The sequence below is a fragment of the Patagioenas fasciata genome, chromosome Z (assembly GCF_037038585.1).
Source record: "Patagioenas fasciata isolate bPatFas1 chromosome Z, bPatFas1.hap1, whole genome shotgun sequence".
In the NCBI taxonomy this organism is placed as follows: Eukaryota; Metazoa; Chordata; class Aves; order Columbiformes; family Columbidae; genus Patagioenas; species Patagioenas fasciata.
In genome coordinates, this window is record NC_092560.1 from 57,714,963 (window position 1) to 57,731,294 (window position 16,332).

At 37.1% G+C, this 16,332-nt stretch overlaps 1 protein-coding gene across 7 annotated transcripts in view; it reads right to left on the bottom strand.

Annotated features, from left to right (window-relative positions):
- Nucleotides 1–271: 271 nt before the first annotated feature.
- Nucleotides 272–16,332, bottom strand: part of GPBP1 (GC-rich promoter binding protein 1) — a 33,743-nt gene continuing 17,682 nt past the window's right edge. For 4 of the 7 annotated variants that reach the window (XM_065861661.2, XM_071802741.1, XM_065861662.2 and 1 more), the window contains 10 exons: nt 16,128–16,247; nt 12,381–12,504; nt 11,668–11,891; nt 10,955–11,021; nt 9,262–9,446; nt 8,325–8,465; nt 7,710–7,868; nt 4,857–5,041; nt 2,321–2,423; nt 272–1,226 (listed from right to left, as the gene is read on the bottom strand). In XM_065861661.2, coding sequence (XP_065717733.1) covers nt 1,068–1,226; nt 2,321–2,423; nt 4,857–5,041; nt 7,710–7,868; nt 8,325–8,465; nt 9,262–9,446; nt 10,955–11,021; nt 11,668–11,891; nt 12,381–12,504; nt 16,128–16,190 — 1,410 coding nt within the window. In that variant the 5' untranslated portion in view covers nt 16,191–16,247 and the 3' untranslated portion in view covers nt 272–1,067. The other 3 variants (XR_011736714.1, XM_071802742.1, XM_065861665.2) reach the window with 3 other exon arrangements.

The following is a 16,332-nucleotide window of genomic DNA, read 5'->3' on the forward strand; positions in this document are numbered from 1 at the left end:
AAAGAACTGAATTGAACCAAATAAAACTACAAATAATAAAATATTGTTTTTAAAACCTGTCATCATAAATAAAAAGTTCGACACAAAGTAAGAAAACAGGTGCTTATTGCATAGATATACTGCTGCTGCTATAAAAGCAAGACGTGGTGATGCAAATATTTTTACCTCATTCTAAAATGCATCACTGCTGCCTGTGTACATTTAATATAAATGCAAACAAAACTTACCAGATTTAAAAACAATACCCTCGATGCTATGCACTGAGACAATACTCTGTAAATCAGTTTATTTTCCATGTTGTGGACAAATCCAGTCAGTGTAATTACCCTTCTGCACGTGAATAGTAGAATCAAAGTGCGTATTTTCCCACAAGAAATGTGTTGACTGTGAGAATAGTGGGTCTTGCAATACCCTATAAAGCTTTCAATTTAAAGGTTAGTTCTGGAAATTTGGAACTGTACCATCAGGGTCTTTTGCCGTTAACAACAACTACACTACAAATGGCTAAAGAGCAGTTATGGGTGGAAGAAGTAGAACAATACAACAGCTCAATTAAGGAAGAGTTTTAGTGCACTTTGCTCATTTTAGCCAACATGCTACATTGATTGCCCTTTTTGCATACAAAGTGAACTCAAGGGTTTCCATTGTAAGAAATAAATTACTTGGCAAGCAAAACACTGTGTCAAGCTGCCCTTTTTTTCCTTATAGACTTGGACATTTTAAGACAGAAGCGTTGCAAGACATTACACAATTCTTTGTTTTTATTATTAAATGAGAAAGTCTGATTTGTTACATTTTCACATTGCTAGTCAGAAATGTTTCAGTGATGAAGAAAGTCAATGCTGGGTCAACCCAAGTCCTCATTCTACCACATTCGTTTACAAAGAAATTATAGCAATGTTCAACACACCCAACACAACGTTCCTTGGTTTCTTCAGAGAAAAGTCCCATCATTCTTCCTCTAGTGGGTATGTTACTACATATATTAGATTTTTTTTTTTTTTTGACAATACATCCCCAAATTTTCATGAGATCAAAACAGGCTTCTACAGATGTTACGGAAGTCTTCACACATCATCATCATCTGACGTATCAGTGCTGCTTGTCTCAGAATCCTCATTCTCCAGAGCAGGTGTGAAAGTGCTGTTTTTCCAGGGGCTAAACTTAAAATCACAAATGAGGCCATTTTTCAAAATGCCATTTTTCCGAAGGCCATTTTTCTGTAACTGAAATGAGAAAATAGGATGTAATTAGAGAAAGAAAAATCTAAACACAACAATCTATTGTTACATTAGATCTGAAAAACTACTTTTTCCTATATACACACAAAGTAAAACTGCCCTGAGAGCCTTCACTTCTGGGTCAGCCACCTCCATCCAAGCCCCTCCAACCGTGCTGAGCTCCTGCAGTCAACAGGAACTCATCTTCTTCTCACCCACCTCCTCAGATATCTTGCCCCAGTGATCCCTCCTCCCACATGGGTCTCTCCTGTGATGCTGTCCCTTGGTTCCACAGTGCTTTGAAAACATCTAGGCAAGGTCTGCAATAATGAGGGAGTCTAGAAGAGGAGCAGGGAGGAATGGGTATCCCAATCTGTCTACCTGATACGGCTGGAAAGTCAATGACACTGGTGAGAAAGGAAACAACTGATTCTACAAGAAAAGAATTGCTGCATTTCTGCATGTAGCGCAGAAGATGCACAACAAGCCAAGCATTTAAGAGTTGAATATTCTAAACACTCTAATCAACGTATGTGTGGCTAGACTTGTGGAAATATCTGATGTTCAGATTTAACAATGCACAAGATTCTCCCTTCCAGATCCTTCTGACTGACCTTATCAGGTATATAAAACACTCCTAATGTTAAAAAAACAAAAATCAAGTCTAGATTCCGTTTTCTGACTTTGTTACTAGTGAATTAAATGTCTTTCAATTTCCAAAAGAGAAAATTCAGATTTTGTAGAATCAAGGAACCTGCATAAAAACCTTGAAAGAATATTGTCTTTCCTCATGCTAAGCTGCAGAGTTGGATAGCCTGTGCCATTCTCCTACCAGAAATGGTGAAACTACTCAGAAGCACTCCCTTACCTTTCCCTTGATACTTGGAGAATAGACCTTACCTACAATAAGCACTGGTCCCCTTTCTTTTTGATGCAACCCTTCTTCCAAAAGCATAATACTGAAATGGTTCTGAAATGGCAACATCCCTGACCATCAGAATTACTGTCCCTTACCATCAAAAATATTGCGGATCCTCCTCAATGGCAGGCATTTAGGGTAGCTAATTACAAGCTGATAATGAACATTAACTTGCCATTACCTGTTCACTAATGACCCGGAACTCCCTCATCTCATCCTCTGTTAGTGGAGCACAGGTTTCATCATTTTCACTGTCTTCCTGCCAGCCCATCTCCTTTAACAACCTTTACATTAAAAATTACATCATTAAGGAATTTGGTATGAACGCTCAAACATCTCAAGCTCTGCCTGCGTATATGTGTAAAGATCTGTAACAAATGGATTAATCAGTCTATATTTTTTAAATAAACTCTTACATAAAAGTAGGTTAAAAGCCTTACAAAAAGTTGTATAAAGCATAGAAGTTGCAAAGCTCTTAGGTCCTTCACAGATGACCCTGTTTTACCACTACATGTTGTAAAAATGGTACCTTCAAAGAACACTGGGCCAGGTGGAAAAGTAGGGTATGTATCTCCTTTGCGTAACTGCTCTGGTGGAGCAGCAGTGTACCCTCTTAAAAACACTATGAAGAGACAAAAGACTCACGCTGAGGGATTCTCCAGTTTTTCCTGGATAACAGAGCAGTCATGGGGAATATTGGTGGTCTCCCTTCATGGGAACCAATCCATGATGCAATGGCGTCACATAGTTCCTTTTTTTCTAGCGCATGCAAGTATCAGAGCTACAACAGGCTTCTTCGCAACCAAGTCTCACCCATCAGCAGATGCTGATAATTCAGCACACACAGGCTACAACTAGGAGTGAGTTTTGGGATGAGGGGAGAAAAAGAAACGAGCAGAAAGAAAGTGGTCTGATATGTGAAAATGCTGTGAAAACTGGGGTTATCTGAGGGTGAAGACATTGTGACATTTAACAATGAAGACAGTAAATTCTCTTGCTGCAAAGTTTTGCCAAAAGGATTAGCACCTTCTTCAGGACAAATCATGCATCTGTTGACCTTAAATGTTAAAGGAGATTAACGCTACTTAACAAAAAATAAAGAAGTTTCTGAAGTATATGCCAAAACCGACATGAGAAACTGACACTTTGAGCTGAAGAACCGTGAATATATTATATTCAAACAAGGAATTAAGATGAACTCACAGTTTATGTCATGTGAGGGGTACTTCCTTTAGCCAGATATCAGCAAAAATTGCCCTTCAACATAACCCTCCCCACAAAGAACTCTAGGTCCCAATACAATGGCTGTGCACTGGGCAAACCAGCAGCTGACCAATGACTGTTGTTAAAACCTTAATAAAAGCCTGGAATTAGAGAAGGAGAAGGGGAAAAGAACACTGCTCTGTTTATAAAAAGTTAACAAGACATCAACAGAAATGGAAATTACATCCTCTGTAGTAGCTGGACCAAACTGGACAATGCATCAGCCAGGACCAACTAAATCCTCAGGATGCACGAGAAATAAAAAAGCAAGTAATCCGAAATTCTCTTTTAAGTGAGTATGTGCATTTCTATAGACATACAAAAAAAGCCTCACAATCCCCAACGCAGTTCAATTTTAGTAATGTTTTTGGCAAAAGTAATTTGATGTTAACAGTGTTATGTACAATAAATAGCTTTAGAGCTCCTGCTAATGTAAATAAAATTCAGGGCAACGGCTAATTAACTTTTAAGCAACAATGTCTAAAGTTAGCAGGACAGAGGTCCCTTTAAAGTGACAGTAGGCTTCCAGAACAGCTAAAAGTGTGAAATACATAAATTAAACATCAGATTAGCACACTTGACACCAACAGGACGGCTGCATGTTAGAAACCTACCCAGCAGAACGGAAGCCCAAGACAGAGTTTGTACAAGATATGCCTATACTCTGAATAGGTATGCATGAGCTAAGCTAGTCACTTCAAGTCCACTTTACCACAAAAAGGCTTACCATGACATCTGTCTACACACATGCAAAGGTCGCAGCCACAGGGCTGGGATAGTACGGAGATACAGCATCTCTAGGATGCCACGAAGGAAAGACACTTGCCCAGAAACCCTACGAAGGCTATTCAGACACATCTAATCTATCACTGTAGTTCTGTAGTTGCCAGAAACAGTAATAACCTCACAGAGCTCACAACAAGTTCACCTCCAGAGTCAGTTGTGATTTCCCAGCAACATCTTTCTCACGGCTACCAGTTGCTACTTCAGTTACTTTTGTGAGATACTGGAACTGTTTTAATCCCTTTTTTGAAGTTACTTTCTCTGTTTCCAGAGATATCACTGAATGCGTCAACTAATCAGCTACAGAAATAGTTACTTTAACAATGAGGAAAAACTCACTGGAGTTTTACATTAGATGTATCATTTAAAGCATTATTAATACAAACAGCAACTACATGCACTGCTCCTCCTAGACATGCAGGCCAAAATCAGAGGGATGAATTCACTATACAGTTTGTCTTACTTCTTTATAAGGAAATACAATAAATTTTTAGTAAAGCAAATCTAAGTATATTCCATGTTAGATTAGTACATGTCTAAAAGTTAAACAGTACTCATTAAATATTCTATGTGTTCTCAGTTTTCAGATTCTGACTTCTGAAACTAGCAAGAATTTATTATATGTTCACATACCACAAAGGAACATTCCTTGTATTATATAAAGTACATACCTATGCTCTGCCTCAAGTGAGCTTGAAAGAACATCTGCCTGAGGGAAAGCTGAAGATCGAAGGATCTGTTGAGATGTAACTGAAGCATTGCCATTCTCCTGTGGAATTTCATTTTCAAAGTTTCGGTTTATGTCTCTCTCATGATGAGGACTGTTGCTGTTATGCAAGTCAAAGGACCCATCATCCTGTTAAAAACAATTATATATAACAAAGGTAAAAGTCACTTCCATTCACAAGTAAATGTCTACAAGTGTTTGAATTCAGTGATTCTGTTTAATATAAATTAAGTTTAAATGAAGACATCTTATGCTGCTTCAGGGGTAATTCTGTTCACACTTCTACAGTTTGCAACACCTGGATACTACAGAAATCTTAAGTTATACCACGGATCAAGTAATGTAGAAAGCACCTCCCATACTCTGCCTCAAACATATCTTAAAATTCAAATTTAATTAAGCTGCCTTTCATACTTACAGAAATAACAGGTTATCTACTGAAATTACAATGTTCCTAATCAATTACCAGAGCTATGTGTGTCAGCAGAAGCCTGAAAGCATAAGAGTTCTCAAGTTCACTCAGTTTAAGGGGCAAGTCACAGCACCTATAGCTCAATCAGCAAATTAGTCTGCTGCAAGTTCAGAAAGACTGGATATTGCTCTTTAAATTCAGACAACGGTTTCCCCTGTACACACGCACTCACCACAAGCTTCTCAGGTTGTCATTAACAGCCACTGCACCTTACAAGCCATGAAATAAGAACGAGGAAAAAAGTTTATTTAGAAAGTAGGCTGTTCAAGTTCGCTCTAAATATCAGAAGCTCTGCAATCCTATAAACCAGAGATATTTCTTTTTATTGTACTCATTCAGCAACCCATAATTATTTACTAATGAGCCAAATACACTCACAAGTCTCACCAACTGTAGAAAAAAAGATTAGAGTATTATCATTAACTAGTTAACACTCTTTTGACAACAAAAATCCCTAAACTGGGGATACAACAGCATTTTCCATGGCAGGAGGCAATCACTCAATCAGCCCTCCTGCACTTGTAAGAAACCATACTACAGAATTCAGGATCAAAACCATCATCATCATCTCCCTCTCACTCACAGTGCTATCCACTTCCAGAAATTTTTAAATGCTCACCAAGAATTTCTTAAGAACAAGTATGTCAGTAAACACACATTCAGCTGTTAAATCACAGGCCCGAAGAATGCATCTCAGATTATCAAACAAAACTCATGAAAATATTAAATAATTCTAATACATAGTGCAAAATAGCTTCTTCCAAGCATGATTCATCTGCTGACCTCACTTGCCTTGTTATTTCAGAGGTGAAATCTGTTACTGAAGGTCTTAAAATTCCATCAATAGGATCATGTTATAAAAAACTGTTGTGCAGTTATTTCCCTATACACCCAGTTGCACACCATGTCTTCTACTGATGATCATCAAAATGAACACTGGAAGTAGGATAACCATTAGATATGATTCACTGAACATCTTTTCACACTTGGTTAGTGACACAGCAATTACAGGGAAAAGTAAGCACGCACCTACTCCAGACTACATCTTACATACACCTGTCCAAAGACATTACAAGTTCCACTACTAAAAGCCTTTTGTTTTTTACATACACTTGCTTCTGAAAACTCATCTAAAGTACAATGGGACAACCAAATGCATTTGATATATGTATCACAAAGACATCATGAACTCAAGACAATTTCATTAACAGAAACCTCTCCACCAAATTCATGCACTATTTTCAGAATTTTGAAGCTCAAGACAGTCTCTCCAAATATCTTCTTAATCTTAAATCAAAATCTTTGTGTATTTCTTAAACACACAGGAACACCAACCCCCAACACCCATCTCAAGATGCTCAGCCACAGAACATCTAATGGAGAGATGCAGAACTTTCTTAGCCCATACATACAGTTAAGTTGTACAGTGCCATAATGGCCTGAAATAGGATCAGAAAAGTCATCTTACTTTTATGAGCAATGCATACAGGCACTGTTTCTTTTTCAAAGTCTGAATCCAAATAAACGTTCATCAAGACATGTCATCTATCTGTCTGATTTGTAATTTATGGTGGGGTTTGGTTTTGTTAAAACACTTCAAGCCGCTCACTTACAGTAAACAGGCTTGTAATCACCTCATCCTGAATAACACAATACTTATCATTTGGACTATGCCTAATAGCTACACTTATGACTTGTTGGTGGCTGGTAGCACTGAACCAAATGTTCTTTGGTGTCAGCCAAGTACTGCACAAACAGACTGAGACTGAAAGAAACCTGACACATATTAGGTACAGAGAGTATAGGTCTTCTGGTTCTCAATTAAAAAGTAAAATCAGGTTCTTCATATACACATAAATTGAACTACTGTTTCTATGACTAGACCAAGAACAGAGAACTTCTGGCTAACTAAACACTCTAATTAGAAAGGAAATAGTTTGAGGAAACAGAACAAAGTGTTTCCGTTGTTTTGTAGTATAGCTAACAGCCAAAGTATGAAACACTGCCCTCCAGAAAGATTAGATTAATGCAGTAAGCTTAATTTTTTGGTTGTTGTTGCTAAAGACGCAGAGGTACCTGAGTTATTAACATGTATGAATATATACTGCGATAAGAAAACAAACAACTAAGAAGCACTGGAGAAAGAGTAGTACTTGGAATAACTGTTTCAAATTCATCAACATGTAATTCCCTTCCTTCATTAAGAGATCCAAGACCATGTAATCAAAATCATGTAAACAATTGTTTACCACCAAATAAAAAGTAGTTTATGGTCCACCTGAGAAATGCTATTGCTGGATCTACAACAGGAGTGAAAAAAACTACCTTCTCTTGGCCGGCATGATTCTCATGTTCTTCTTCCACTCTATCTCGTTTCAATGCTTTCAAAAATTCACTCTTCTTATCATTCCGCATTCTTGTTAATTTTGTTAAACGAGGCTGACCAACTTTGTCAACAGGGGATGAAGAATTTGACCGATTACACTAATGTAGGGAGTAAGAAAAGGAAATAATATTAGCTGTTTATTCATTTAAGAAGACTTCAAGAAAAAGACAGAAGGACCCCTTGGCAGCTGTACTTCTAGATTTCACCTACATCCACAGTCAAAAGCAGACAGAAGATACTTATATTTCATGTAAACCCAGAGATGCAAGTTTACGGAGTACTGATAAAGAACAGTGGACCTTTTGAAGTGTATCATACCATTAGCAATTTCAAAGTTTAAACCTACCAGATTATACTTCCCAATGCACCATTTTTACTTCAAACCAAGCCTAAAAAGAAGCTATGCAGTACCTAAATGCCAGAGACATCCCTTCACACACATTAACTTAAAGAGAAGTTGATTTAATACAATTCTGCATAAAACTTACTGATCCACTTATCAAACCAAATTAAACATTTTACAGATTTGATAAAAACTACAGACATGGCTTTACCTCTCTCACTGAATTCTGAGATACAGTAAATGCCTTGGCAGTTGATTTGAAAGGACTGAAATTGCCAACACCATATGCAGATTCATGAGAAAATGGATTCCCAAGTTTGTTTTCTTTTGCTTGGCATTTCCACTGTGTAGGCTAAAACAAAATGTAAAGAGTCATGAACAACAGTAAGATTATTTTCAGAAATCTTTAGAAAAATGATTAAGCAAAAGCAAACCATAACTACAACCATGATTTTGTTTGAACACCTGTTTCCTTGTGGATAAGAGACAGTTTATGAGCAACTCATCTGCTCTCAAATACTGTTTACACTTTTTATACAAAGATGAAAATTTCAAAACAATTAAGAACCTCATATCTGAAGTATTAAGAATCAAAACAAAAAGTACTCAACAGCTGAAAAAAGTGTTTTTAATGTAGAATGCTAAGAGAGTTAAGAACCACTCCATCAAGAGCAGAGAAGAATTCCTGAAACAAAAATCCAACTATTAAAATGGGAAGTCACCCTTGGAAAGGAACCAGAATGACCCTAGTAAGTTGCAACATCATCTCTGTCAATACTTTGGACATGTTCTGAAGTTATCTTTATGTCAACTGTATCTCTCTACTAGGTATCTATTTTTCTGTTAAAATATACATATGAAAGGCACTGCTGTACCCTAAGTTAAAAACTTCCTTTTTTCTCTCACTTGGACAGCTCTTGCACTTCTCAGAAAACGTAAACGAAAAACAAAAGGAGATCGAATTACAGTATAGCTTAAAAAGAAAAATGAGAAAAAGCTGTTTTCACTTTTGGGGTGTACTGGACTGAGGAAGAGTAGAAAGCATAATACTCTAAGAACAGCACTCTCAGGGGTGAAATAAGCACATTTAGAATTACAGCATTATTTTTTTCAGCATATTGTTCTTATCACTGGTATCTAGGACTCACCTTTGCAGGTGGAGTGACAGGTTTAGGGACTAATCCTTTATAAACACTCGTGCCAGTTACATTCCTTACTGGCTGCGAATGAAGACTTCCTACTACTGGGAATCCAGATATCTGCAGCTCTTTTGTACTGCCCTTTTTAATGACGAGCATTCTCGGAGATCTAGATTTAGGATTCAAAGGGTACTCTGGAAAAAAAAGAAGTGTACATATATAAATATATACACACATATGCGTGCATGCTTACGTGTGTGTGTGTGCATTTGTATATAATCTTAAGTTTCTTGTTCATAGGGTGCATGGTCCAGAGCAAGTTGGTACAAATCAGGAACTTACTCTAGTATTTGTTCCACAAATAACACACTGTACAAACCTGGATAAACACAGGTTCTGATCCATTTTCTACAACCACCATTTGTAAAATATTCCACTTGGCAATGCAGGAATTTTTACTTTTGAAAAGTAAAGATATTCCTCAAATAAGCTAGCTACACAGCTGTTGTTTGCAAATCTAAAATCCAAATACTATTAGTTGTTGATAGTTACCTAATCTTGAAAACAGATTATGGTTTTCATATGTCCCTTTGAAGTTACTAAAAGAATAATTACTGATATATTTATCAACAGGTCAGTTTAGAGCCAAATGCTCCAAACTGAGGCTCTATAAACACAAAACAACAGATGCGTACTACTCTAGGCCACAGCAATGACCAGTCTCTCCCTCCCTATGCCTCAGGTGGGCATAAGAGAACAAATTAAGTTTTTAACATTTCCATGTTCAACAAAGCACTAATGAAGAGATATACAGTCAGCTGTCATGCTATGTAACTGACATTTAACAGTTTTAAAGAACACCTATTCAAAACAGCTCTAAAATTCTCAAAAAGTAAAAATTCCCACTTTAATTATTTTTTGCACACGCATTCCAATTCTGCATTAGCAGCCTTTTCCAAGATAATCTCTCTTTGCAAGCATTTCTATTTCACAGGCAGAGTCATCACGTTCTACATATTAAAAAAATTTATCTTAAAAGTATAAGTGGCTTTAGCTTTGTTTAGTCGGTAGATGTTACAGAACACTTGTGATAAGTGTGTACTTAGCTCTCGTTAAACTTTATGAAAAGACCTTTCGTATTACTCACATGTTCCCATCACACATGCACAACATAAAAGGGAATAAAACAGAAGCATACATTTTAACAGATATTATAAGGGGATGGTAACATTCCTCCTTTCCTGAATAACTGTTTCCTTTGAAAGTGAGTAAGAATAGACTTAATTTCAGTTTTTCTATTATGAAACAAAGTTTGCAACAGCAAAGAAAAACACTGATTCTGTCCTGGGGTGCTACCTTGTTGTTCTCAAACTAAATCCAAACAATGCTACCTGCAAAAAAGAACAGTTGCTAACTGCATTTTAGTTAAACCAGCTCACTCTTGAAGATAAACATGAAGATAAATTCTTGACGTCTTTACAAAAAAGATGTATATGTGTTCTGGGAAAGAATCCTAGTTGTGGCTGCATCTACAGACCAACAGATTGATATTCATATAGACATGTTACCTCTCTAACAAAAACATTTACATCATAGTAATAGTGAAGTTTCATCAATTTCAGTCTATGCCTTTATAATTCTAAATAAAACAACTTCAGATCTCTGCTACATTTTTAGACTCAAAACCATCAAAAATACTCACCCCACACACCTGCAGCTAAAGATTTATTCTGGTTTGGTTCCCTCTCATATTCAGGGTTCAAAGATGGCTGAAAGCAAGTTTTATCATTATTAAAAAAACAAGTATTGAGTTCTGGGACCAATGAAATAGAGTATCACAATAATACTGGCAGTAGGACCCCTTCTGTCAAATAATTTTAAATGAAGACAGACTAGATATTTCCCCGTGACCCTAATAGATCAGTGCTGACTTGTTTCTCTCCTCCAACGAAACACCTCAGGCAGCAGTCAATACCATTACATCAGCTGTCCAGAGAAAGCAAAAAACGGTGATGTGTGGTCCTTCAAAGAGGAAGATCACCCATCATTTTATACCCTACAATTCCAGGTTGAAGCATAGGATCTCAAAGGACCATTGGCAGGAAGATCACTTTGTTAGTAGATTTCCAGTAAGGTAATTGTGTAGAATTTAATACATACACATGCCACAGTAAATTGAAACTCAATTGTAGTTTTGCTTAAACATTTAAGTGACAATAATAAACATATAATGATAAAAACTGGATATAAAGGGAGAAACAAGTTAGTGGACAAATTACTAACACCCTCTTACCTATGGGAAGGGTGATCTCTTTTATGATGATCTGACACTGCTGAAATCTCATGAAGTAGCTTGTAATGGACAAAACGGCAGAAACAATGAAACCTTGTTTATTATAATGACAATTAACTTACAAAATCCTCAGCCTCAAACTGTTTTGGAACTTCTTTGTCTTCCTTTTTCCCAGTTTCATTATCAGGTACATTGTTTTCATGCAGTCCTTGGCCTTTTCCAGAGTGGAAAGTGCTGGTACGAGCGCGGGAACCTCCACCATGGTACCCTCCACGATGGTTTATATTTTCTGTACCATTTCTGCCATGTGAACGCCAACCATTCTTCTCTTTTCTCCCAAAATGCCCTTAGATTTGTAAATTTTGTAGAAATGTAATTGCAAATAGTTTTAAAATAACATTCTACTTTTGTAAAATTGTTACAGAAGTAAGCAACTCTCTACTCTGGGATGTGATAGCATAGTAAACTCTGGCTTTCTTTCACATAAGCAGCAGGGAAGAATCTTACAAACCAGTGCCAGAGGAAGAGCATAGTAGTCCAACATAAAGGCAAGTCCATCTCCCTTTCTGGCTGTTCATTTATATGTCATTGCCCGAAATATTAACTCCACACTCTTAATCTTCTTAAGAGAGAAATACACTTGGAATCACGTTACTTTAACCAACCATTAGTCATTGCATCCTCTCCCAGTCTACCTTTCTTTCCATTATCTCTATTTTACTACAGAATAAGAATTTGGCATGACAAAGCAATCATCAGTCTCTTTTTCTAGGCAGAGTGCCACAAAGCAATAATGTACATGTATTCAAGATGTCCCATGAAAGCTAAATTATACCTCCATTAGGCCGTCCAATGTTCGGATCAAACCCATCTGAAGAGTTGTGTCTTCTGCGATTTGCTTCATAACGATTCTCTGCCCACGAAAAATTTTCAGAATGTCTCTCAAAGTTCAGTGATGACTGTAAAGGAGAACAAATGGTAAACCTTATATATCTGATTAGTAACTAAACTGAATTATCAGAACTGTAACACGCATATTATTTGTGGTATATACAGTACATTTTTAAAAGGACTGAATGACAGATACTGCAGCAGTACTCAAATACACACGCGTCCAGAGCTACATCACCAGCTCCCATGCCAACCCAGCGGAAGCTGTATGTTCCATTCCAGGTCACTGAAACAGCACCGAGGAGGACCACACTTGTGACACAGGGTAAAATACTCAAGGTCTATTGTGTTTTGGCAGAAGAATAGAACACAAGTGACATGTGTTGCAGCAGAGGAAAAACGAAGAAAGTTAAGAAAGGGCAGGAGATCAGTTTGGAAGCCAGAAAAGAAGTACAGGATCTTAATTCAGGTGGTCAGGGACTGCACATATGCATTCAATAGAAAGCAAGGAGTTGGTTCCACCAGAAGCAACGGTACCCAAAAAAGGCCCAGTATATTAGCCTTGTGATTTTAACTTAATAAGGTAAATGCAAACAGTTACAAAATACAAACAAAATCTGGAGTCAAAAGTGTACTAATACACTTCAAGTTATCACACCAACCATACGTAAGCCAAATGAAAAAGAATTCCTCTCTCAATTTGAGACCTCGGAAGTGAACTATTTCCTTGACAAACTTGGAGAGAGAAAAAACAGAAAGCCACAAGAAACTATCAAATGACCTAACTAGTTAAAAATAATAATGAATCTCAATATTTACAAAATAAATTCTTATAAAGAAATTCTGAATAAGCTGCCAAAAAATTCAGAAAGCTCCATATCTGTTGATCACAGATAAAATTTCAGAAGATAACTTCATGTGCTAATTTACATATGACAACCCTCTAATATTGCCTTTGGAGTTTACCTTTTATATTTTGTATGAACTCTGAAGAAGAATCACGTTTTCACAAAGTATAACTGACAGCATTTTATATAAAGCATTCCGAGTTGTACTTGATGTAATGAATCTAAAGTCTCTAAACTGTGTCCAAAGATCATGCAGTTTGCATTCTCTCCACATGATGGAGGTATCAATCTATCAAGCCTCTTGTGGCAGAGATAACAGTAAGCTCTGTAACCAACTGGAAGTCTACTGACAATTCCTGGAAATGGAGAAATTACCTAACTAGGTTCGGCCAGCCAAGAAAGTAAGCACCACAGATTTTTTTTTTAAGTGTAATAAGTCTTACTAACATGAAGCAAAACTAAGCTTGCAAAAACTGAGTTTACTAGCCTGTCTGTAATCTTCTCATACACATTTTACAGCAATACTTCCTGAAAAGTTTCATCTGTATCCCAGGATGGCTTCACTATTCACAACATCTTCCCATTTCCATCTGCTCAACCACAATACTGCATTGATGCAAATACAGTAGTTCCAGACCTGAACAAAAGCTACTAAGCAATGGATACCCAGCTATTTAGGTCAATTTTGCTATATAAGTGACAGGGAGATGACATAAAACTTTATCCTTAAGAGGAAATCACCAGCAACAGGGGAGCTGGATTTCAGCCAAGCTATAACCTGTACCAGTGAAATTAAAAAAGCTCATTCACAACCCCAGCTTCCTGGCACCAGGTATTTCAGATGTTAGCCTTTGTTGATTTACGGGAAAGCCTCAGCTACTCCAGTCCTGAGGTGGGAAACCAAGCTCCCAAAGATGAAATTTCTAGAAGTCCCTCTTCGGGGAATTAGTAACTGACTGGGCAGAGTTAGATCTCTAAATGTTGTTGACACCATAGCCTCACCTCAGCAACATTGTGCATGAAACATGAGACACCTTGCCTTCTTCAACCCATCCTTCCTCTTCAACTCTGTCCTTCTTATCTGTTCTTCTAGGAAATGGAGGGGACATGGGGCAACAACACTTAAGACCTGTCTTATAGAGGAATGACAGGACAAGCTTTATTCTGTAAATTAATTATTACACATTGAATAGACCAAAAAGACTTTTCAAGCGTTTAATAACTAAATGTGCTGTATATCACAGAACGATGACCATTGAGGGAGGAGGTAATGCACAGAAATGAGTTGAATTGGAAGCATAAAGACTACAATGGAGAAAGTATACAATTACAGAGTTTTTGGAAAAGAGTAAAAAAATCTGTCTAAACTCCTTGAGGAAAAGCATCATGGAAGAGAACAGGATCCACAATGTATCTCTCTGCAATGAAATTTCCCACAATTCAGGAATGAGGTGACAAATACAATTTATACATCAGATATAGCCAAGTGGTACTGGAGCAGCTCTTGAACTTGCTTTCGTCCTGCTATATTGACATGTGAACTATACAGGTAAAGCTCTTCCAGTAGATTCTTGAAATATGTGGTGAATATTGTTTTGTAATTACGACAACATATTAAACTAAGCTCTGATTACCTTTCCAATTGAAAAATGTATCAGATTAGAAAAAGCAGATCAAAAGAATTGAATACACCAGAAATCATCTAGAATGAAAACAGATTGCGGGAACCATCCTGGAACAGATAGGCCTGATGTTCCCAGAACAGAGAGTTGCTGATAGACTTTATTAAACAAAGAAACTAGCTAGGTCTGTGTAGAAGAAAGATAAATATCACAATATGAAAAAGTACATTCAACAACCTGACTAAAAAAAAAAACATGCACGCGCATACGTGTGTGTGTGTAGACATATAGAACTAAAGCAATGGGAACACAACTAATACTGACAGCTGACTGTTCATCTAACAATGGTATAACCTTATTTCTGTGAGTTTATAAAAGCTAAGTATTTTCCATGGACAGGAAAGACAGAGAGAAACTTATATAAATGCATTAAAGTAAGGCAATGCCACTCTCATAGTTGCAGATATGGATATTGCATTCAAAATACTACAATGAAGAAGATCAATCTACCATTAGAGAAATAGGTGATAGGCGTAAGAAAAACAGTGCTGCCTCTACTTCTGCATTCACACAAATTAGGAAGGAGCAGAAGCACTGGCCAGAACAAAAAAAAAAAAAAAAAAGAGACAGACATAGTCTTGACTTCCTAGAATATTTACAAATCCTAATGATTCAGAGACTATTCCCCTCTTTCCAAGCTAACTGCCCCATTGTATAAAGGAAGACTAATCTAGATGAAATCACCAGACCGAAGATGCACAACCATTTCAACACAACACACTCTATCAGTTAGTAACAAGCAAATGAAGAGCCCTTTCAGAAGGTCTATTTTAATGGCATTTTTCTAATCACTCGGATGATAGAATAATACAGAGAAACACCAGAGGGACATCAAGCACACGCTTCTGTCTTGGTAGTTCTAGCACAAAATACAATACATAATTTTAAACTCCTGATGAAGCCAATCTCAATCCAAAACCAGCTCTGATAATGTAGTCACACTTCTGACCACAAACTCAGCTGCTCAAGCAAAAAAATCTATACAGTGGTATGAGCTTGACAAACAAGGTCCAAATACTTAAATCACAACAGCACGATTTGCTAGATATCATCTGTTACCACCATATTCATAAAGACACTTGTCATTTTACTGCAAATGAGGTTATGATATTTAGACTTCTCTAATAGAGTGCCTGTTCAAAACAACAACAAAGAACACACCTTTGTTGATGATGGTGGAGTAGGAAAATTAAGCCAGGCTGGAGCAAAGTCATGCTGCGCCATTTAGGTCCAGTCTCTCCGAATCAACGAAACAAGGCTTCAGCACCTCATGGCAAGTCCCTGTAATTCGAAAAAACAAGAAATGAGTACTTTTCAGATGTTTATATTACAAGAGGATTACACTTGTGGTGTTTGATCATTACTT